The sequence below is a fragment of the Bombina bombina genome, chromosome 3 (assembly GCF_027579735.1).
Source record: "Bombina bombina isolate aBomBom1 chromosome 3, aBomBom1.pri, whole genome shotgun sequence".
Lineage (NCBI taxonomy): Eukaryota > Metazoa > Chordata > Amphibia > Anura > Bombinatoridae > Bombina > Bombina bombina.
In genome coordinates, this window is record NC_069501.1 from 463,415,330 (window position 1) to 463,440,028 (window position 24,699).

The 24,699-nt window shown below is 41.0% G+C and overlaps 1 protein-coding gene across 1 annotated transcript in view; it reads left to right on the forward strand.

The window, feature by feature from the left end:
• REN (renin) overlaps positions 1 to 24,699 on the forward strand; it is a 78,496-nt gene that overhangs the window by 17,192 nt on the left and 36,605 nt on the right. The window contains exon 2 of the mRNA XM_053704694.1: positions 22,762 to 22,915. Within this exon, the coding sequence (XP_053560669.1) occupies positions 22,762 to 22,915 (154 nt within the window). The remainder of the gene's footprint in view (positions 1 to 22,761; positions 22,916 to 24,699) is intronic.

Here is a 24,699-nt window from a genome sequence, read left to right on the forward strand (position 1 = left end):
CTGTCATGTATGTATATTTTACACTTCAGTATTCTGGGGAATGGCACTTCACTGGAATTATACTGTGTGCATAAGACTTTAGCCTAATTTGCAGGGACTGGCAACAGGCTCTTTAATAACACTTAATTTATGTTAAACATTTTTTGCTGGCATGTAAAATCGTTTCATTTTCTGAGGTACTGGGTGAATAAAATGTTTTGGGCATTATTTTTTCCACTTGGCAGTTGTTTTATTTAATTTATGACAGTTTACTGATCTCTCTCACTGTTGTGTGTGAGGGGGAGGTTAAAAAATTCAGTCAGAAGCTCATTGTATTTCCTGCATGATCCGGTTCATCTCTACAGAACTCAGGGGTCTTCAAAACTTGTTTTGAGGGAGGTAATCATTCACAGCAGAGCTGTGAGATTGTAGTTGACTGTGATAAAAAACGTTTATTTCTGTAACTTTTTTTTCTGCTATCAGGGTTAGTTATCCTTCGCTAATGGGAACAAGCCTTTGCTAAAATTGTGTTTTTTACAAAGATTTGATGCTATAACCTTTCAGTTTATTAACTTTCAACTGTCATAACTCTTTCTGTGCTTCTTATAGGCACAGTACGTTTTCATATTATAGTAAATTACTTGAAAAGTATTTCCAAGTTGCTAGTTTATTTGCTAGTGTGTTAAACATGTCTGATTCAGAGGAAGACATCTGTGCTATATGTGCTAATGCCAAAGTGGAGCCCAATAGAAATTTATGTACTAACTGTATTGATGCTACTTTAAATAAAAGTCAATCTGTACAAATTGAACACATTTCACCAAACAACGAGGGGAGAGTTATGCCGACTAACTCGCTTCACGTGTCAGTACCTGCATCTCCCGCTCGGGGGGTGCGTGATATTGTGGCGCCGAGTACATCTGGGCGGCCATTACAAATCACATTACAGGATATGGCTACTGTTATGACTGAAGTTTTGGCTAAATTACCAGAACTAAGAGGTAAGCGTGATCACTCTGGGGTGAGAACAGAGTGCGCTGATAATGTTAGGGCCATGTCAGATACTGCGTCACAACTTGCAGAACATGAGGACGGAGAGCTTCATTCTGCGGCTGACGGTTCTGATCCAAACAGATTGGATTCAGATATTTCAAATTTTAAATTTAAGCTGGAAAACCTCCGTGTATTACTAGGGGAGGTGTTAGCGGCTCTGAATGATTGTAACACAGTTGCAATACCAGAAAAAATGTGTAGGTTGGATAAATATTTTGCGGTACCGTCGAGTACTGACGTTTTTCCTATACCTAAGAGACTTACTGAAATTGTTACTAAGGAGTGGGATAGACCCGGTGTGCCGTTCTCACCCCCTCCGATATTTAGAAAGATGTTTCCAATAGACACCACCACACGGGACTTATGGCAAACGATCCCTAAGGTGGAGGGAGCAGTTTCTACTTTAGCTAAGCGTACCACTATCCCGGTGGAGGATAGCTGTGCCTTTTCAGATCCAATGGACAAAAAGTTAGAGGGTTACCTTAAGAAAATGTTTGTTCAACAAGGTTTTATATTGCAACCCCTTGCATGCATTGCGCCTGTCACGGCTGCAACAGCATTTTGGTTTGAGTCTCTGGAAGGGACACTTGAATCAGCTCCATTAGATGAGATTACACACAGGCTTAAAGCTCTTAAGTTAGCTAACTCATTTATTTCAGATGCCGTAGTACATTTAACTAAGCTTACGGCTAAGAATTCCGGATTCGCCATTCAGGCGCGCAGAGCACTGTGGCTAAAATCCTGGTCAGCTGACGTTACTTCTAAGTCTAAATTTCTTAATATACCTTTCAAAGGGCAGACCTTATTCGGGCCCGGATTGAAAGAAATTATCGCTGACATTACAGGAGGTAAAGGCCATGCCCTGCCTCAAGACAGAGCCAAACCTAAGGCTAGACAATCTAATTTTCGTTCCTTTCGGAATTTCAAAGCAGGAGCAGCATCAACTTCCTCTGCTCCAAAACAAGAAGGATCTGTTGCTCGCTACAGACAAGGCTGGAGACCTAACCAGTCCTGGAACAAGGGCAAGCAGGCCAGGAAACCTGCTGGTGCCCCTAAAACAGCATGAATTGAGGGCCCCCGATCCGGGAACGGATCTAGTGGGGGGCAGACTTTCTCTCTTCGCCCAGGCTTGGGCAAGAGATGTCCAGGATCCCTGGGCGCTAGAGATAATATCTCAGGGATACCTTCTGGACTTCAAATACTCTCCCCCAAGAGAGAGATTTCATCTGTCAAGGTTGTCAACAAACCAAATAAAGAAAGAGGCGTTTCTACGCTGCGTACAAGAGCTTTTATTAATGGGAGTAATCCATCCAGTTCCACGGTCGGAACAGGGACAAGGGTTTTACTCAAATCTGTTTGTGGTTCCCAAAAAAGAGGGAACTTTCAGGCCAATCCTGGATTTAAAGATCCTAAACAAATTCCTAAGAGTTCCATCATTCAAAATGGAGACTATTCGGACAATTTTACCCATGATCCAAAAGGGTCAGTACATGACCACAGTGGATTTAAAGGATGCTTACCTTCACATACCGATTCACAAAGATCATTACCGGTATCTAAGGTTTGCCTTTCTAGACAGGCATTACCAGTTTGTAGCTCTTCCATTCGGATTGGCTACGGCTCCGAGAATCTTCACAAAGGTTCTGGGTGCTCTTCTGGCGGTACTAAGACCGCGAGGAATTGCGGTAGCTCCGTACCTAGACGACATTCTGATACAAGCTTCAAGCTTTCAAACTGCCAAGTCTCATACAGAGTTAGTACTGGCATTTCTAAGGTCGCATGGATAGAAGGTGAACGAAAAGAAGAGTTCTCTCTTTCCACTCACAAGAGTTCCCTTCTTGGGGACTCTTATAGATTCTGTAGAAATGAAGATTTACCTGACAGAAGACAGGTTAACAAAGCTTCAAAATGCATGCCGTGTCCTTCATTCCATTCAATACCCGTCAGTAGCTCAATGCATGGAGGTGATCGGCTTAATGGTAGCAGCAATGGACATAGTACCCTTTGCACGCCTACATCTCAGACCGCTGCAATTGTGCATGCTAAGTCAGTGGAATGGGGATTACTCAGACTTGTCCCCTACTCTGAATCTGGATCAAGAGACCAGAAATTCTCTTCTATGGTGGCTTTCTCGGCCACATCTGTCCAGGGGGATGCCATTCAGCAGGCCGGACTGGACAATTGTAACAACAGACGCCAGCCTACTAGGTTGGGGCGCTGTCTGGAATTCTCTGAAGGCTCAGGGACAATGGAATCAGGAGGAGAGTCTCCTACCAATAAACATTCTGGAATTGAGAGCAGTTCTCAATGCCCTTCTGGCTTGGCCCCAGTTAACAACTCGGGGGTTCATCAGGTTTCAGTCGGACAACATCACGACTGTAGCTTACATCAACCATCAGGGAGGGACAAGAAGCTCCCTAGCAATGATGGAAGTATCAAAGATAATTCGCTGGGCAGAGTCTCACTCTTGCCACCTGTCAGCAATCCACATCCCGGGAGTGGAGAACTGGGAGGCGGATTTCTTAAGTCGTCAGACTTTTCATCCGGGGGAGTGGGAACTTCATCCGGAGGTCTTTGCCCAAATACTTCGACGTTGGGGCAAACCAGAGATAGATCTCATGGCGTCTCGACAGAATGCCAAGCTTCCTCGTTACGGGTCCAGATCCAGGGATCCGGGAGCGGTTCTGATAGATGCTTTGACAGCACCTTGGACCTTCGGGATGGCTTATGTGTTTCCACCCTTCCCGATGCTTCCTCGATTGATTGCCAGAATCAAACAGGAGAGAGCATCAGTGATTCTAATAGCGCCTGCATGGCCACGCAGGACTTGGTATGCAGATCTAGTGGACATGTCATCCTGTCCACCTTGGTCGCTACCTCTGAAACAGGACCTTCTGATCCAGGGTCCCTTCAAACATCAAAATCTAATTTCTCTGAAGCTGACTGCTTGGAAATTGAACGCTTGATTTTATCAAAACGTGGTTTTTCTGAGTCAGTTATTGATACCTTAATACAGGCTAGGAAGCCTGTTACCAGAAAGATTTACCATAAGATATGGCGCAAATACTTATATTGGTGCGAATCCAAGAGTTACTCATGGAGTAAGGTTAGGATTCCGAGGATATTGTCTTTTCTACAAGAAGGTTTAGAAAAGGGTTTATCCGCTAGTTCCTTAAAGGGACAGATTTCAGCTCTGTCCATTCTTTTACACAAACGTCTGTCTGAAGTTCCGGACGTTCAAGCTTTTTGTCAGGCTTTAGCTAGGATCAAGCCTGTGTTTAAAACTGTTGCTCCACCATGGAGTTTGAACTTAGTTCTTAATGTTTTACAGGGGGTTCCGTTTGAACCCCTTCATTCCATTGATATCAAGTTGTTATCTTGGAAAGTTCTGTTTTTAATGGCGATTTCTTCGGCTCGAAGAGTCTCTGAGTTATCTGCCTTACATTGTGATTCTCCTTATCTGATTTTTCATTCAGACAAGGTAGTTCTGCGTACTAAACCTGGGTTCCTACCTAAGGTGGTCACTAACAGGAATATCAATCAAGAGATTGTGGTTCCATCTTTGTGTCCTAATCCTTCTTCGAAAAAGGAACGTCTGCTACACAATCTAGATGTAGTCCGTGCCCTGAAATTTTATCTACAGGCAACTAAGGATTTTCGACAAACGTCTTCCCTGTTTGTCGTTTATTCTGGTCAGAGGAGAGGTCAAAAAGCTTCGGCTACCTCTCTCTCCTTTTGGCTTCGTAGCATAATACGGTTAGCCTATGAGACTGCTGGACAGCAGCCTCCTGAAAGAATTACAGCACATTCTACTAGAGCTGTGGCTTCCACTTGGGCCTTTAAGAATGAGGCTTCTGTTGAACAGATTTGCAAGGCTGCAACTTGGTCTTCTCTTCATACTTTTTCCAAATTTTACAAATTTGACACTTTTGCTTCTTCGGAGGCTGTTTTTGGGAGAAAGGTTCTTCAGGCAGTGGTTCCTTCCGTATAAAGAGCCTGCCTGTCCCTCCCGTCATCCGTGTACTTTAGCTTTGGTATTGGTATCCCATAAGTAATGGATGATCCGTGGACTGGATACACTTAACAAGAGAAAACATAATTTATGCTTACCTGATAAATTTATTTCTCTTGTAGTGTATCCAGTCCACGGCCCGCCCTGTCACTTTAAGGCAGGTAATTTTTCCATTAAACTACAGTCACCACTGCACCCTATGGTTTTCCTTTCTCTGCATGTTTTCGGTCGAATGACTGGTGATGGCAGTTGGGGGAGGAGCTGTGTGGCAGCTCTGCTGGGTGGATCCTCTTGCACTTCCTGTTGGGGAGGAGTTGGTGTCCCATAAGTAATGGATGATCTGTGGACTGGATACACTACAAGAGAAATAAATTTATCAGGTAAGCATAAATTATGTTTTTTGTTTGTTTCTGATTGTTCCATTACAGGTTCTGAAGCAGATGGAGGAGTGCAGTCCTGATTCAGCTGGCTTAGCCTCCTTTGGCGGGGGGCTACATAATCATGTGGACCTTTGTAAGCCCAAAGGCATTAATTGGTAGTATGGGGTCTCCCTTCTGGACTAACAGTCTTTTGGCTGAGGGACATTTGACTATCCAGTGTTGGAGACCTCTTAACCCTTAAATTGCATGTTGGGTGTTTGCATGGCGTCATGCTTTCCCAAGTTGGGCGGAAAGGGGTGTGGCAACAAATTCCAATTTGCCGTAACAATCATAGAAGGAAGGAATTTAACAAAACAATTTAACCCCTTAAGCTTCCTAGAGACTTATGAATTTTGCAAACGTATTGTTTCCCATCTCTGGCTTTAAGGCTTCATACTCTCCTAACACACATTTACCTGTGAGCATTAATGTTTTTACCTAAAAAGATCATGTATACTTTAAACCTCAATAAAACATTATTTAAAAAAAACTTCCCAGCAATTTTTAAACATTTTTTTATGCAAACAATTTTTTTGACTTAATTAGCACTTTTAGGATATGCAGAGATCTCAACATTTTATGGCACTTTAAGGTCCTTAGGAATTGAGTGCTGAGTTGGAGTGTGTGGCAATATTGTTGCAGTGTGGAAGGAGGGGTTTGTACTCATCCTTTATAGGTGCAAAACCGAAAATCCACTTCCTTTTTGCTCCTGTGGACTCCCGAAAGCCTCCCCGCCCTCCCATCCCCTGTTTTGATTGCAGTATGTCAGGAATAGTTTTTTATGGATCCTCCTTAAGAGGCACAGTAGGGATGCAAGGCTTGTGGAGGGATAGTCAAATTACCTCTGTAAGTCAGGGGCAGTCATTTTGGCTCCACAGGTTTCATGTTGTGCAGCTCGTTGATCCCGGAGGTACTGGTTTGTACGGAATTTAGTTGATTGCATGTCAGCTCAGGTGGGTGGTCAGGGACCTAGCTGTTGGCTGTAAGGAGGTTGAGTGATGGCCATTTCAGGAAGGGTGACATCCCCAGGCCTGAGCCTGAGGGTACCCTGACTGGGTTGCGGTCAGCCAGGAACTCACTAACTGCCATATTTTTCCATGTAGCTGAGCTCTGCTTGTTCTCAGCAGCTTGGGCTTCTGACCAACTTTTGTGCAGGGGTTTTCATACTTAGGCCCTGATTGCTGCCACCTGTTTGGTTAACCTGTTGTTTTACAATTAATGGCACCATGTCTTGTCTCTGGTGTGTTGATTTATAGTTAAATGAAGTTATAGTTATTTTGTTAAGTATGTTGAAGTATATGTTATTAAAATCAGTTACTCAGGGCAAAAGGACATTTAATTCCTACTACAGTCTACACCAGAATTTGTATTGTTTAAAAAGATAGATAATCCCTTTATTACCCATTCCCCAGTTTTGCATAACCAACACAGTTATATTAATACACTTTTTACCTCTGTGATTACCTTGTATCTAAGCCTCTGTAGACTGTCCCCTTATTTCAGTTCTTTTGACAGACTTGCATTTTAGCCATGCAGTGCCCTTTTATAACTCCACGGCGTGAGCACAATCTTATCTATATGGTACACATGAACTAATGCCCTCTAGCTACCTAGGTTTAGCTTTCAACTAAGAATACCAAGAGAACAAAGCAAATTTAATGATAAGAAGTAAATTGGAAAGTTGTTTAAAATTACAAGCCATATATGAATCATGAAAATGTAATTTTTACTAGACTGTTGCTTTAAGAATAAAGTGCCAAAAAATTATTTTTTTTTGTCTTTGCTGCATCAAGAAAAGGTCATTGCAAAATGCTTTACAGTTTCACCAATAAAGCCACAGCCAGTGAGCGGACATAATAACCATATGCTAAATCACTTGAAATAGGCTTACCATCATTTTTAGAGATGAAACTGGGACCACCTGGCGCGGTGCCATTGGGGGTGTGATCAGGGGCATGGTCAAGGGGGGCGTGGCGTTTACTGGTCCTTTTAAAGTAGCAGCTTTTATGTGTATAATGTTTCATGGATACTACAAGTGAATCACACAGTTTAAATAGACCATAACACCACCCCCTAGTGAAAAAGGCACCATTACGTTGTCATGGCAACTCATACACAACATGAGCAAATAAATCATTCATCTAAATCACAGATTCTAAATAATGCCAAACATCAAGCATAATTAACAATTTCATAAAATAGTAAAAAGCATATACATCAATTTAATATCTGCAGTGTAATATGTGTTTTATGTGTCTAATTAAGAAACAGAACTGGATACTGATAAGGCATAAATACAACATTGAATGAAATAAGTAAAAAAGAAACACGTACCTGCTAAAGCTGTTTAAGAGGCTACGCTATACCATAATGCAGGAAGATTACAGCCAAAATGCTATTCCGCATGAAGTAAAGCAAGATTCACACCACCAGTCCTGCCTGTCGGCACTTCCTGGTCATACCCACATGATTCACCTAAACCTGTATCACCGGTGATGTCACCAGGGGTCGGGGGGTGCTAAATTCCTCGATAAATAAACAAAGTAGTACTACAAAATTAAAAAACCCTATGCTGCTCACTCAGCCTGTATTACTAAATGTGAACTTTGAAGGGCACAAACGCTTAGCTAAGCAGGGCTGTATGTAACAAAGCATCAGCATCCATCTATGCTGGAGAGCCACAGCCACAAACTCACAGTCAGGTCATTTTGAAAAATGTGCCCGTTCTGAAACCCGGACACATGATTCGAAACCCGGAGGTAGCAACCCTAATGGGACAGAATGAACAACCGGGTGGGACACTGGGACAGCGCCTCCAAACAGGGACAATCCCAGTCAAACTGGGACTTCTGCTAAGCCTAACTTGAAACATGTCTATGTAAAAAAAGGAAGTTATATTACCTACAAATTTCTCAACTCAGAATATTAAGTGCTCTATGAACAGTTATTATTCAGTTACTGTCAGCTGTATGTTAAACAAACAAACAAACAAACAAAAATGCCAATCAGACTCATCAGGGCCAGGGATAGGCACAGACAAAGGCTGTGGCGGACATTTTCCAAAGTTCAGACCTTAGTGAAGGACACCAAGGTACATTTGAAATGGAAAAACATTATTTTATAGTGCTTGGTATTATTATACTGATGCAGATACCACTGATCATATAACCAGCCCTCCTCTGGCTATACCCATGTGCCAGTGTCACTACTGTGTCATTATATAGTGCTGGGTATTATTATACTGATGCAGATACCACTGATCTTATAACCAGCCCTCCTCTGGCTATACCCATGAGCCAGTGTCACTACTGTGTCATTATATAGTGCTGGGTATTATTATACTGATGCAGATACCACTGATCTTATAACCAGCCCTCCTCTGGCTGTACTCATGTGCCAGTGTCACTACTGTGTCATTATATAGTGCTGGGTGTTATTTTACTGATGCAGATACCACTGACCCTATAACCAGCCCTCCTCTGGCTGTACTCATGTACCAGTGTCACCACTGTGTCATTATATAGCACTGGGTGTTATTATACTGATGTAGATACCACTGATTCTTTATAACCCAATATCACTAGCAGTCTCTTGACAAGCCACTAACTTTATTCACACTACATTTTTTTTAATTTCTATTATTTAATCAGAAAGAAAAGATATACTAAGGTTGTGGTGGACACTGCAAGGGCTAGTCACGGACACCAATGTCCGTGTGTGGACACCTTGCCTATCCCTGATCAGGGCTGATGTCACACTTTGCTTTACTGTGGTCTCATGAGATTTCACTGAAAACTCACAAGATTTCATAGTAAACAGATTAGGAAAATAACATCATTGTGCCCGGGCCTGCCAGAAGCACGCTCCATTGCAAGTCCTGGGAGTTGCATCCTGATTTAAAGGGATAGTCTAGTCAAAATTAAACTTTCAAGATTCAGGTAGAGCACGCAATTTTAAGCAACTTTCTCATTTACTCCTATTATCATTTTTTCTTCCTTCTCTTGGTATCTTTATTTGAATGTAAAGCATAGGAGACGGTCCATTTTTGGTTCAGCATCTGGGTAGCCCTTGCTGATTGGTGACTACATTTAGACACCAATCAGAAAGTGCTAACCAGATGCTGAACAAAAAAATGGGCCAGTTCCCATGCTTACATTCTTGCTTTTCAAATAAAGATACCAAGAGAACGAAGAAAAATTGATAATGAGTAAAATAGAAAGTTGCTTAAAATTGCCTGCTCTTTCTCAATAATGTACATTTCATTTTGACTAGACTATTCCTTTAATGCGCAAAGTTCCTTAACAATGGGACGAGACTACAGTACTGAAGAATGTTTTGAGGTAAAATATCTTCCTTTTTTACATAGGAATGTTCAGGTGATTTTTATAAGTTTTCAGCTTATAAAAATATGCAAAACAAAATGTATCACAGTGATAGGTTCTAAACACAAGTGAACAATAATATAAATCAATCAATAAAAATGTGAATGTAAGTCCTTTTTAATTTAGAGTGGATGGATAACAGCAATTTTGACAGAACTGTTCAGGTTGGTTCATCAAAACGAAAAAAGGAAAAACTTAGCGTGAAACTGTAAAATTCGAAGATATATGTTGTACACATTTAAAGACGCATATATAAATACACACATATCCATCTTTAGAGCTGAATATATATGTGTCTTTAAATGCAAATAAATAATAAATAAATAAATAAAGCTCTTTGTCTGCATTTTTTTCCTAACACCTAAGACCTTATATATTTGAGCCCTTATAACTTTTGTGTGCAATATTTTTTTTATTTTTTTTATTTTTTTTTTTCAAAAGAGCTTTATTATCATAAGGAAGAACAACATAGTACAAACTTGGCTCTGGTTACAATATGAGCCTAATAAATTCTTAATACAGATGTGTTTTTAGAGGTTGAACAAAAAGTCTCTAAGGCTCCGAAGAGGCTTAAATCTAACAAGTTAATTCTTATAATGGCTCTGAGATGGTTTCAGGAGGGTGATCTCTGCTAACATCGTTTGGAAGATTGTAAGCCACTCTTGGGCTGTTGGAAAGTTCATATCTTTATTGCTTAGCGAGATGTTAGTGAAGCAGAGTCCAAGATTATCATTTGTATACAAAGTCCAACAGATTTGAAGTTATTCTAACAAACAAAAATATTTCTGGTCTAGTGCTGTAGATTAAATTCTTTAAACACCTGCAGTGTGATATGTAGTGAGGTGAGCAGTAGAGATGGTGAGAAGGGGTAAGGGAGGAAGGGGGTCGTCTGAGCTGAGTGAGGTTGAGAGGGTATGTCCAGGGGGGTTGTGATAGTAGGTCATGTATTCGGGCAGTCTTGTGTCTCTCCATAGTTGGTGAGTTACCTTGTCAGTCTTTTCCGGTCTGTTTTAGTCAGTAAACCCTTCAGGTGTCTCTGTGTGCGTTCCAGCGCATAAGCATGTATTCGTGCGTCTCTAATTTGCCTAATCCGAGAAAGTGGTATCGCTCCATAAGGAGCAAGTTGTCCACCTGCTGTTTCCATGCTGTGAGATCTGGGATATCTGTGGATTTCCATTTTTGAGGTATCAGTGATTTGGCGCTGTTTAACATTATGTATAATAGGTTCTGTTTAGCATTATCTTTAAGGTTTGGTAGGCCATGGAACAACAGCAGGCCAGGATCTTTATTTATATTTGTGTCTAATGTTTTGTTGATATGTCCCACCACACTCTCCCAGAATGCATCCAGTTTCTCACAGCTCCACCACACATGGTGCATGTCTGCGGGCGCGCCACACCCCCTCCAGCACCTGTTGCTAGCCGTATGATATATCTTTTGCAATCTCACGGGGGTGAGATACCACCTAGACATGTATTTGTAATTTGTCTCTTGAATTTTGGCTGATACTGAGGCTTTTTTATGGTTGCGAACAGTGACGTGCAGTGACGTCAGAGGCTGGTGAGGCAGTGGCTAGGATACGCCTTCATTCTTTAGATATCCTTTGTTGAAGAAATAGCAATGCACATGGGTGAGCCAATATCACATGAGGTATCTATGTGCAGCCACCAATCAGCAGCTACTGAGCATATTTAGATATGATTTCCAACAAAGGATATCAAAAGAATGAAGAAAATTTGATATTAGATGTAAATTGGAAAGTTATTTAAAATTGCATGCTCTTTCTAAATCATGAAAGAAAACATATGGGTTTCATGTCCCTTTAAATGGTGTCTTGGAAAACTGGTCAACTTAGTAAACATTTGATTTTAGTCTAAAGGATTGTAACAGAAACTCTTGCCAGATAACAAAATGCTTGCTCTGATTATGAGATCTAGAAATCCACAGTGGTGGCTGGTGAATTTTCAAGGTAGTGGGGCGCTAGACCCCACCCCTTAAAATAAAGCCCCACCCCACAGGTAGCTTCACCCACAAAGGGAGTAAACACATAGTTAAAGTATACCCAGCTGTGCAACCATCACTGGTGAATGAGTCAGAGACAATTTCTGCAGCTCTCAAGCAGTACTTTAACTATGTGTTAACCCCTATTCTCAGAACAAACAGAACTCACACATGTGATTTTAAAGAAAAAAACCTCTTAAGCACTAAAGTAAGGCTGTGATCATATAGTGACCACTGATAGAATATGGACAAATTATCATTATTATGAAGACCAATCTATTCCAAAAATCTGTGAAAACATATGTTTAATCAATTCAAGTACAAGGCATATATAAATTATATATACAGTGTATATATATATATATATATATATATATATCTTGTAAATGAATTGATTACATATAATTTGTATACATATATTCTTCATACAATAAAATGTCAAGCAGTCTTGGGAGGGACATACACTTAAAAAAAATCTTCACTATGCCTTTATTATAAAATGTATTAAAAGACACAAAGATATTAAGCAGTTCTCTCTCTCTAGGTAGCACAAGCATAGTTAATGCCATGGGGATTGAGAGAGTAATTTATAACTGATTCTGTTTACTTATGAACACGGCACTCTGCAGAATGCTCCATGACCTCTCCTAACAGAAGTGCTAAAGCAGCATGGGGCAGCAATACCGGTAATAAATCAAAAGGATATCCTACACTGAATCAGAGAGCCGACATTAAGCAGGAAGCAAGCAACTGAACTTATCACCCAATATCTCTCCCTGTTCTTTTCTTCATGAAGGCTGCTTGCTAACGATACACTGTGCACACTGCACAGACAGCTGAGCTGAGTGCTGACAGGACTCAGGAGAGAGGGCAGGAAAAAGAGCTTAGCTACAAAACACAGCCCAGCGTTCATAAGGGCTGCAATCATGCTCTCACATAGATAAGCTAGCATTTCAACCAGTCAGTGCTTAATGGTCTTCGATCTATATTGTAAATAAAAATTATGTATATTATCATAATATACATAATTTTTATTTACAATATAGATTGAAGACCATTAATAATATATATATATAATGTTCCAATACACAATGACAGCTCCATCCGATCCTACATTACCTAACAGTGTTTCCAGCATTTCTAGTTCATCTTGTTGTATACAAAACAACATTCATATTAAAAAATGACTAGCCACATTATGAACAGTTATTAACATGTTTAACCTAAGTGGTTAGTGGTCTGGTCGGAGGTTACTTACCTGAGAGAGAATCCGGTCGGGTCATCAGTGTCTCTCTTCTCTTCTGTCACTCTGACTCCACCAGGTCCGGCACCCACATGGCACTGGCTCCGCTTCTCTGACTCTGTCCACCACTGTCCTCCTCCTCAGTCCTCTGAGTCTCCTCCAGGCTCCAGGCAGCACACAGTCCTGTCCTCCAGGGCAGCCCTCCTCCACAGACAGCCACAACACAAGGCCCACAATCAGTCAGTTACTAGGCTGCACTGAAACAGCAGCAGCATGGGCACGCACAAAGACTTGCTCAGCAGCTCCCTCCACACTGACAACTGAGTCTTCCCGCCAGCCAGAGTCTGATGTGTCGGCGCTACGTCATGACCCAGTCTCACACCTGTCAATCAGCAGCCCAGCAGGCACGCCTCCCCGCAGTGCTGCTGAATGCCTGATTGGCTCAAGTGATGTAGGTCATCATGGAGGCGGTTTTGAGAACCGCCTCCAATGAAGCTTGTATGATGGCCGGGCGAGTCACCAGTGGGTGGCGCTGCTCTGTAGTGAGCAGACAAAGTTATTTAGATCCATTGTTGCGCAATTAATGGAGGGCAGCGGACCGGCTCACTGCCTCCTAATTGCGCAACAATGGATGGTGATTTTCCAGCGCAAGCGCACAGCGCACAGTAACTACTGTAATGAGTAGTAATCGCCATCGGGGGTGGGGGGGGGTACCCTTGGGGGGAGGGTGGGCATGGTAAATAAATTAAGATGAAAAAACACTTTTTATTTTTAAAATAAATATTATTTGAAAACTTTTTTTTTCCCTCATTGGACAGGGTAGGCACTGCCTACCCTGCCTCCTATTACTGCACGTCACTGGTTGCGAAAGATTCGCATCCATTCTGCGTGTGTGATAACTAGGTTTAGATCTCTAGTCCATCTGTGGCAGTATGTGGGCAATTGTTTGCTCTCAGTGTCCATCAGTATCCCATACAGCGTAGATATGAGGTGGCGAGGAGGTAGTGTAGAAGCGCATAGGTTTTCGAAGCGTGTGTACTGTCTTTTAAGGTTTTTTTTGTGAGTTATGGGAGTTGACATAATGTGTAAGTTGTGCATGTATGTACCACCCTTGTGGAGTGTCACCTATTATTCCTCCCAGTTCCGTCAAGGGTAGCGTCCGACCCTCTTTCACAATTGTGCTGACAGATCGGTCTCTTAAATGGGTCGGGGTCGCTGCAGCGTCGTTAGGCTTTTTCATAAAAGGCAAATCAGGGTTTCCAATGAGTGGGGTCAGTGGTGCTGGTCTGGTTGTTATAGATGTGCTAGTATGTAGCAATGCATCCCATCTTTGAAACACCTCTTCTAATAGAGGGTATTTGCCGATGGTCTCAGGTCTATGTTTTTTCTGAAGCCAAGCCAGTCCTCCCACATTTCCCGTATTTAATATGTCTCTATCCAGCTCTACCCATTGTTTAGAATTGGAATTGTGGCTCCACTCTACCACCCTCTGTAGTCGGATTGCTAGTCTATACTGGTCTAAATTTGGTAGGCCCAGTCCACCTTTCTCCCTGGCTAAGTAAAGGGTTCTTCTAGGGACTCTGGGTCTAATTCCTCCCCAAATGAATTTTTCGATATTACCCTGCAGCTGGCTTAAGTAGTCTTTTGGTAAGGGGATGGGCAGCGCTTGTAGTATATAGAGAATGCGTGGTAGAATATTCATTTTTACTGTGTGTATCCTACCTATCCAGGACAGTGTTTTACCTTTCCATCTAGAGAGGTCATTTGTGACTTCTTTTAGTAAGGGGATGTAATTGCTTTTAAATAGATCATTAAAGTGCTGTGTGATTTGTACGCCAAGGTATTTTATCTGAGAATTTTGAACCTTTATTGGGCTGGTGAGTTTGAGGTTTGCTATATTTAGGGTGGGGGTGTTTATATTAAGTAATTCGGATTTATTTAGATTTAAATGTAAGTTTGAGACCCGTCCATATTCTTCAAATGTTTGTAGGAGAGGTGGAAGGGATTTGTCTATTTCAGTGAGGGTAAGCAAGATATCGTCCACGTACATTGCTAATTTGTATTCTTTTTCTTTAGAGAAGACGCCCTTGATTTCCCTATGTGATCTGATCTTGCATGCTAGTACCTCAATGGACACAGCAAATAGCAGTGGTGATAGGGGGCACCCCTGCCTAGTCCCGTTTCGGATATTAAAAGGCTCTGAAAGAACTGAATTAGTTCTAATCCTTGCAGTTGGTCCGGCATATAGGGAGAACGCATTTTCAATAAAGCCGTTACTGAAGTTCATTCTTCGCAGGGTGGCCCTGAGGAAGTCCCAGTCCACCCTGTCGAAGGCCTTCTCGGCGTCTGTAGATATGAGAACTAGGTCTTGGCCTGTGTTGCGCGCTAGGTCCGCAAGCTGCAACACTTTAATAGTGTTGTCTCTCGCCTCCCTCTCAGGTATAAAGCCTACTTGGTCTGATGAGATTAAATGCCCTAAAAGGGGGCTTAGTCTGTTCGCTAACACCTTGGCGAATATTTTAATGTCTGTGTTCAGGAGGGAAATAGGCCGGAAATTCTCTGGGATGTCGGGGGATTTACCTGGTTTTGGAATCATAACAATATGGGCCTCCAGCATTGATGCCGGAAAGCCGCCTATTTGGTTAATTGAATTGAAAAGGAGCGATAGCTTCGGGGCGAGCACACAAGCAAATTTTTTGTAATACTTAGCCCCAAAGCCATCTGGGCCTGGGCTTTTTCCAGATGGGATTGATTTGATGGCTTTTAGAATTTCTTTGACACTAATTGGGGAGTCTAGCTTTTCTGCCTGACTATCGTCTAATTTAGGTAGGTTTATTCCCTCTAGATAGTTGCTTATTGCGTGTTTCTTTGAAATATGGGATTTGCTGCCTTTGTTGGTGTCGTCCAGGTTATATAAGGTCGCGAAGTAGGAGCGAAATACTTCTGCAATTGAAGTGCTGTCATGCTTGGTCTGGTTAGTTTTATTTCTAATGTGATGTACGTGTGTTTTTAAATGTCTACGTTTCAGTGCTCTAGCTAGCATTTTCCCTGCCTTATCTCCTTGCTCGTAGTATTTTTGCCGTAATCTCAGCGCCCTCTTTTGCTGTTCGTGTTGAAGGAGAGTGTTAAACTCAGTTCTAGTCTGTTTCAAGCGGGTTTTGAGGTCAATTTTTTGGGGATTCTTTTTATGCTCTTGTTCTAAGTGTCTGAGATTTCGTAAGAGAGTGTCGTGTCTATCTCTGTGCTGTTTGAGTGATGTGGCCTTATGTTTCATTAGTATCCCTCTGATTACACATTTGTGTGCCTCCCAGATATTAGTCCAAGTTATTTCTGGTGTGTCATTTATCTGAAAGTATTCCACCATCTTTTTCTCTACATCTGACTGTATCATTGGGAGGTCCAGCATACTGTCATCTATTCTCCAAATGTATGGGGTAATTGGGGAGTCTGGCCATTCTATCTGGCATGTCACGGGAGCGTGATCTGACCATGTGGTTGGCTGTATAGAGGTATGTCTGACAAGTGTGAGGCCTAGAGAGTCAGTGAGGATATAATCGATCCGTGAGTAAACTCCGTGTGGGTTGGAATAAAAAGTGTAGTCTCTGACTGAGGGGTGGAATGTGCGCCATACATCATATAGGGCCAGGGTGTTTATCTGGTTGTTTATGTGATTGATGTCTCTTTTGGGTACGTTTGATTTGCCTCCTGACGTGTCAATCATAGGATGAAGTGGGACATTCATATCCCCACCCATAAATGTCACCCCTTTCATGTTGTCCAAAACTCTCCCCAAGAGTGCACGCATGAAGGTTGCTTGAGCTTTATTGGGGAAATATACATTTATGATGGTGATTGGTCTGCCGTATAGCAGGCCAAACAAGATCAGCATCCTGCCATCTGAATCTTTTTCTACCTTTGTAATTTTTAATGGGATATTTTGTCTGATGAGGATTCCCACTCCGCACTTCTTTGTTGGCCCAGAGGAGAAGTATGCAGTGGGATATAAACGGTTAAACCATTTTGGCTCAAGCCCTCTCTTAAAGTGTGTCTCCTGTATTAGTACAATGTCCCCCTTTAATCTGTTTAGATCATGAGTTATGATTGATCTCTTTTGTGGGATATTGAATCCCTTGACATTTACTGTTATGATGTTCACCCTGTGTGCAGAGTTTGCTTTATGTGGCGCTGTCATCTCTGGGTGTTAGGTTGTGTTGTAGGTGTGTCGGGGTCTGGGGTTTTACCTTTGGTGTTTCTCCTCTACCTACCACCTTTCGGGTTTCTACCAGTAGCTATCTGTCAGTTGAGTTTGTGTGGTCAGTCCCTGTATCTATGGGGGAGGAAGGAGGAGGACTGAGGGAGGGGGGAGGGATAAGTTATGGTTTGTGTCGGGTTGGGTGTTCTGGGGTAGGATAAGTTACTTTGTACTGGCTTAGTCAGTGAGTCGAGTCGTCTGTGGTTCAGTTAAACTAAGTAGGGGGAAGGGGCCCCTTCCCCTAGTGGCAGTCATAGTATGCATCAAAAGAGAGTCATGCATTTTGTGTGATTAAATGTGGTTTTCGGAGGGGGGTGTATTAAACAGTCTAATATGAGGTTCAGTAGGGGATTGAGCTTGTGCTAGTGCAGGGGTGGTCGGCAGACGTATAGCAGTGTACAGCCACAGACCATAAGACTTTTCATCTAAACCAAACATTTTCTATGTATTTATCTTGCAACAGGCTAATCATAGTAAACAGTGATAACTTATAAACAGCAGTGAATAACAGGTATATTCTATCTTATGGTAACATTATTGTAGAAACTCTACTGCAGATATAGTGTGTAATGTATAGCAAGGGTGATTGTGCTTCTGGGTGCGCTGAATCTATCTCTAGGCGTAACCATTGCTTTTCTAAGTGCTATGCATATATTTTGTCAGTGACGTTAGCCATTAACAATTTACGCTGAGCTATTTGTTCTGTACCCAATGGTCTTTAAGGCATGCATACATTCACTATTTTCTCAATGTCTAGTTTCAGTTACAATTGCAACCTTTCTAGGTATCAAATGAATAAATTGCCAACAATCATAACCAACAATATTAAATATAAAACCACAATTTCTATACTCATCTGTCCTGAAGACATGGGTACTTTCAAAGTTCCTCTAAATATAGTGGGATAAAGTCCTCATGCTGATAGAACTTGGGTGATAGTAGAAAAAAAATAGATGCAGTAAGACAAAATTATTATAAAGACATGTCCTGATGTTCTGAAATTGTAGGTGCTGACTGTCCTGTAGTGTCTTTAGAAATTGTTGTAGAAGGTCTTCTGGTTCTTTGTGGTTGCGGTAAATCTGTTGGCATCTGAATCTTTATTTGTAGTGCTTCGCAGAATGCAGGTATATCTTCTAGTGTGCGTAGAGACGCTGTTTTTTCCCCTTTTGTGGCCAAGATGCTTACTGGGAACCCCCATCTATAGGGAATCTTTTGCGCCCTCAGGACAGTTGTCACAAATTGCAAGTCCCTGCGTTTTTGCAGAGTAGCTGGGCTGAGGTCTGTAAATATTTGGATGTTTATGCCAGCATGTGTGATCTGATTTTTCTGGCGGGAGTGCCTTAGTATCTCTTCTTTTTCCGCGTAGTTGAGAAGTTTCACAATGATATCTCTCGGTGGGGCTTTTGACGGTGGTTTGGCCCTTAGTGCTCTATGGGCACGTTCAATAGTGACATCTGGGGCTGTGTTTGTTCCCTTTACAGTTCTAAAGAGGTCCTGTAGGTATCCTGGTATAGCAGGGGGATGTATACTTTCAGGGACTCCTCTTATCCTCAAGTTATTGCGACGCCCTCTATTGTCCAAGTCCTCAACTTTTTCCATGAGGTTGTGTATAACCTCCTCTTGGTCGTATGAGAGCTGAGATAGATGTTGGATGTCCTGTGTAACAATATTATGTCCTTCTTCCAAGGTTGATAGTTTACGTTCCACTTTTTTATGTCTTTCTTCATTTCATTAAACATCTCTTTCATGTCAGACATAGCTGCCTTAATGTCGTCTTTAGTGGCTAGGAGTTGCAAGTCTGCTTTAGTAATCTCGCATGGGACACCTGTAGTCTGCATGTCTGGAGTTTGTGTGAGTTTAAGTGCCATTTTGGTAGTGTCTATGGCCTGGGCTGTTATACTGTCAAGCGGTTTCAAGTACTGGTTAATTTTTTTTGCTCTGGCCGGGGTGTCTGCCTTAACGTTCTTTTTAGCTGGCATAACCAATGCTTAAAGGCTAGATGTTGTTGCCTGTGAGGTAGTTGCTCAAGTATAGCCTGTTCTGTAATTATTTTCTTGTTTCCAAGGCGTGTGTCACAGATTCCTGTGCTGTGTTGTAAAGACAGGTGTTGCCTTTTAATGCTTGCCTGGGGCCATTTTATGGACAGGTATTAGGTCTGAATAGTCTTTAGTTAATTATTGAGAGGTATTATCTGCCCTTACAATCATTACAATCTGGCAGTGTGCTGCATGCAAACAAGAGGCCCCTGGAAAATAGATTATGCCTCCACGTGGTCTGCGTTAGGGGATTAGTAATGGCTGTTCTTTTTCACTCAGGGCCTTTCCTATTTTGTGTTAATAAATAGTTTCATATGCCCTAGTGAGCTGTTTTGTGGAGTGTCGCTACTTCGGGCAGGTTACTCCAGGGTTGCGTGGGCTATTTTTGTTAATCTATATTGCCCAGTGTGAGTGGTGGTCAGGGTTTCTTAATTAGTTTTGCCGCGGTGCGGTCCGGTGCTCATCTTACCCCCTTGATGTGTTGTATGCCTGGGAGTTGTGCGGCGAGTCTGCCCCATCAACCGGTATATCTTCTGCTGTGTCCGTGTATGCCCTGCTTACTAGTGATGCAAGGCCTTCATCGCCGTTCTCTCATGTGCGGCTGTAGCGCTGCGTATTCAGGCTGCTTGTCGCAGAGTGTCTCTTTCAGGTCTGCCGCCACTCGCTACTGTTTTTTTCTTTTTCTTTATACTGGGATCCGGCCCCTATATAATCCCCTCTGTCTCCCTGGTGATTATAAACCTTTTGCCCCCCTCATCTTATCTTAAATTGCACATCTAGGGGAAAGGGGCCCAGGAGCTTCTCTAACAAGCGGCCATTATCCAGCGCGGCCAGGCTCCGCCCCCCTGTGTGCAATATTTTTTATATTTTTTTTTTATTAGATGGTGTTATGATGAGTATAAGTGTACTTTGTAATGTATTTTTGATGGGTTTTTTGACACTTTTTTGTTTTGCAAAACAGTTAAAGGGACAGTCTAGTCAAAATTAAACTTTAATGATTCAGATAGGGCATGCAATTTTAAACAACTTTCCAATTTACTTCTATTATCTTATTTGCTCAATTCTTTAGATATCCTTTGTTGAAGAAATAGCAATGCACATGTGTGAGCCAATCACACAAGGCCTCTATGTGCAGCAACCAATCAGCAGCTACTGAGCATATCTAGATATGCTTTTCAGCAAGTGATATCAAGAGAATGAAGCAAATTAGATAATAGAAGTAAATTAGGAAGTTGTTTAAAATGGCATGCTCTCTCTATATCACGAAAGAAAAAAATTGGGTTTCATGTCCCTTTAACCACAGCTCTGAGGACGTGCTAAAACGATGAGCGTTAACTTGAATTGTGCTCAAGTGATCACATTTACTTTCAACTTGTAATACGAGTGCAATTTAACCTGTATGCAAATGATTGCGAAAACCCAATTACTCTTGCATGCAAATGTTTGCGCTCCACTTGTAATCTGGCCCATTATTTTTAAGTATGCATAATTTATTAAAAATAACATATAACAGTGCTAAGTTCCCGTAAAACCCTTGGGTGCAATTCCATCTGGGACTTGAGTTTTATTTACCTTAATATTATCCATTCTTTTCTTGATATCCTTTGAGATAACCCATTTAACGGTATGGGCTTGTTGTATGTTCTAGTTTGGTTCATAGTATCTCCCATTGGTTCCTTTTTGTTTAACACTCTTTATTTCAACCCACCCAGTCTCTACATTATCACCTGTATCATCATAAAAATCTTCAGATTCCTCCACCCCTTTTATTACTCCTGTCCCTCCTAAATAAAGTATAACCCTCTAAGTTAAAGGGACAGTATACACTCATTTTCATATAACTGCATGTAATAGACACTACTATAAAGAATAAGATGCACAGATACTGATATAAAAATCCAGTATAAAACTGTTTAAAAACTTACTTAGAAGCTGTCAGTTTGGCTCTGTTGAAAAGGTAGCTGGAAAGCCCACTGCAAGTGGCAAATAAGACACTCCCCTCCTCCCCCTTCTTTTGCATATGAAAAGACCCTTTACACAAGCAGGAGCAAGCTGGAGAAGGTAGCTGACAGTATTCACATAAAACTTTGGGGCTTGGTTAGGAGTCTGAAAATCAGAGCAATGTTATTTAAAAATAAGCAAAACTATACATTAATTTTAAAAAAAAAACTTTATGGGCTATATAAATAGATTATCTACAAAACATTTATGCAAAGAAAAAATGAGTGTATAATGTCCCTTTAACTGTCCATTCATGTGAATCATCCCACCAGGTTTCAGCTATACTACTGATATCATAGTACTCTTCTCCAACTAAGAGTTTTAGCTCCCCCATTTTACCCATCATGCTTCTTGCATTTGATGTCATACATTTAATTTCCATGTGCTTTCTGCTGCTACTTGGTGCACTTTCCTCCAAACTTTCTAATGTGACATTTCCTAAGTGTACGCTTCTGTCATCCTTTCCTTGAGATGTTCTAGGTGTGACATATTCACTCATCTATCTGTTCTATTATGTGTATATACCTGTATACAGGTAGCCCTCAGTTTACACCGGGGTTAGGTTCCAGGAGGAATGGTTGTAAATCGAAACCGTTGTAAATTGAAACCCAGTTTATAATGTAAGTCAATGGGAAGTGAGGAAGTTAGGTTCCAGGCCCCTCTCAAAATTGTCATAAGTAACACCTAATACATTATTTTAAAGCTTTGAAATGAAGACTTTAAATGCTAAACAGCATTATAAACCTAATAATATAGATTGTGTCATCATCAAACTAAGTTTAATGAACAAAAACATTTGCTAAACATCAACTAATAAAATAATTACACAACAGATTGGATCATCATCAAACTAAGTTTAATGAACAAAAGCGTTTTTTACTTGCATTTTTCTGCAGACAATTCTCTGCATTGTTAGCATGTTAGATAATATTGGGTCTGCACCTATTCTATGCATTTCAATCTGCAGTGACTAATAGGCAGTTAGGCACCCTCACCTCAAGCAGCTGGACAGGAAGATAATAGGGAAGTGGCTGCTAGATCTTGCTCGATAGCTCTGGTCTGATCTGTGTACACAGATCAATTTCAGGCTGTTAAACTAGCTTAACTTTGCTGAAACACAAGCGGACAGCTCCACCTACTGGCTATTTTAATTAGTGCACTGATTTTCAATGCATTTCAATAGCAGTCCCATGACTGAAAAAAAGGTTGTTATTCTGAAACGGCGCAAATTGAACCGGCGTAAACCGAGGGCCACCTGTATATATATATATATATATATATATACACACACATACATACATACACACACACACACACACACACACACAAGACATACATTTGTATTAAATCAGTAATGTGAGAGTCTTTTCTTCCTTTCTACAGGATCTCACTCAAGCGGATGCCATCAGTCAGGGAGACACTACGTAATATGGGGGTGAAAGCAGCTGATGTGTTTCCTGCATTGAAGCTAGAGGCTTTGGGTAATGGGAACAGCAACAATAAAACTGCACCAACAGTGCTTACAAACTACTTAGACGTGAGTATATCTATAAATAAAAGCCTTTATGACTTCTTCATGCAAAGCATATATCAAACAAATACATCAGAATCATCACATCACTGATATATGCTGGTTTTATGGAGAACATGCAAATAGCAGAAATAGAAAAGCTCTGAAGAAAGTTTGTGAGTAAATTTATTTCCAAATAATCTCAGAAAATAAAAGGTACTAATAATAAGTGAATGAATTCTTCTAATAACATGCATCCAGTATGGCATGCTTATATTACTGGTAGGAAGAATAGTACAGGGATTAAAGGGACACTTAAAATTAAACTTTCATGATTCATTCAACTGTCCTACATTCTTCAAAATAACAATTTAAAAGGATGTTGCACACAAAGATTTTCATATTAAAGAGCAGCATTTGATATTTTTTTGCCGGAAAAAGCAGTTTAAATTGACACTGAACCCAAAAATGTTCTTTCGTGATTCAGATAGAGCATGCAATTTTAAGCAACTTTCTCATTTACTCCTATTATAAAATTTTCTTCATTCTCTTGGTATTTTTATTTGAAAAGCAAGAATGTAAGTTTATATGCTGGCCCATTTTTGGTGAACTAACTGGGTTATCCTTGCTGATTGGACAGCACCAATAAACAAGTGCTGTCCATGGTCTGAACCAAACATTTGCTGGCTCCTTAGGTTAGATGCCTTCTTTTTCAAATAAAGATTGCAAGAGAACGAAGAAAAATTGATAATAGAAGTAAATTAGAAAGCTGCTTAAAATTGCATGCTCTATCTGAATCATGAAAGAAAAAAATGTGGGTTCAGTATCCCTTTAAATGCAAACTAACATATCAGTATCAGTTGTGCACTTCCTACTTGTGTTCATTTCAATGAGTATTATTAGCATTACTAAGCAGGTGCATTCATTTAGTAATGAATGCAAATTCTTAAGGAAAAATTTATATTTGTTTCTTTTTCATAAAACGAATAATCAAACCAACTAAATTTAATGAAAATGAAGAAATACTGCCAAAATGTGTCAGCATTCATTTGTTTTCTTTAAATTACCCATAGAATTGAACATTACCTCTAGGGCGCTGGAGAGCCACGCTTATCCTGACCATTCTTCTTAGATCCCCAGGTATGCTAATAGCCTGCTCCTGAACTCATCCGCCGCCTCTGAGGCGGTAGACAGCAATTCGCCCGATCGCATACGATCGGGTTGATTGACACCCCCTGTGAATCTGCAGGGGGCGGCATTGCACAAGCAGTTCACCAGAACTGCTTGTGCAATGATAAATGCCGACAGCATATGCTGTCAGCATTTATCAATGTGCGGGCGGACATGATGGATACAGCAGATCATGTCCGTCTGCACTTTCATAAGTTGGCCCCTAGGCCTTCTACTCGCTCGGCCCTGAACTCTAAGAGGAAGGGTCGGGATTACCACAGCTCTCTAGAGTAAGAATGTAATGCTACAGGTTAATTTTTTCACCTATACCAAAGGAACATTTACATTCATTTAACAAAAACTAATGTAAATATTCCAGGAATATTCGGTATTCATTTTGTTTAAAACAAAATAAATATCGAATGTTGCAGCAGACAAAAATTCAGGGAAACTAATTTAGAAAGATTCAAAAGATTTGGCTGAACAAAATGTTTTCGTCACTGCACATGTTAAGTAAGTACCTATCAATCACATTTGGTACAGTGCAACTGCAATATTAAACCTGTTATTATGCATCATATTTGGATATACAAAGGAAATACAGGTACAAATCTCCAAATCCAGAATTTTACCAAAATCCA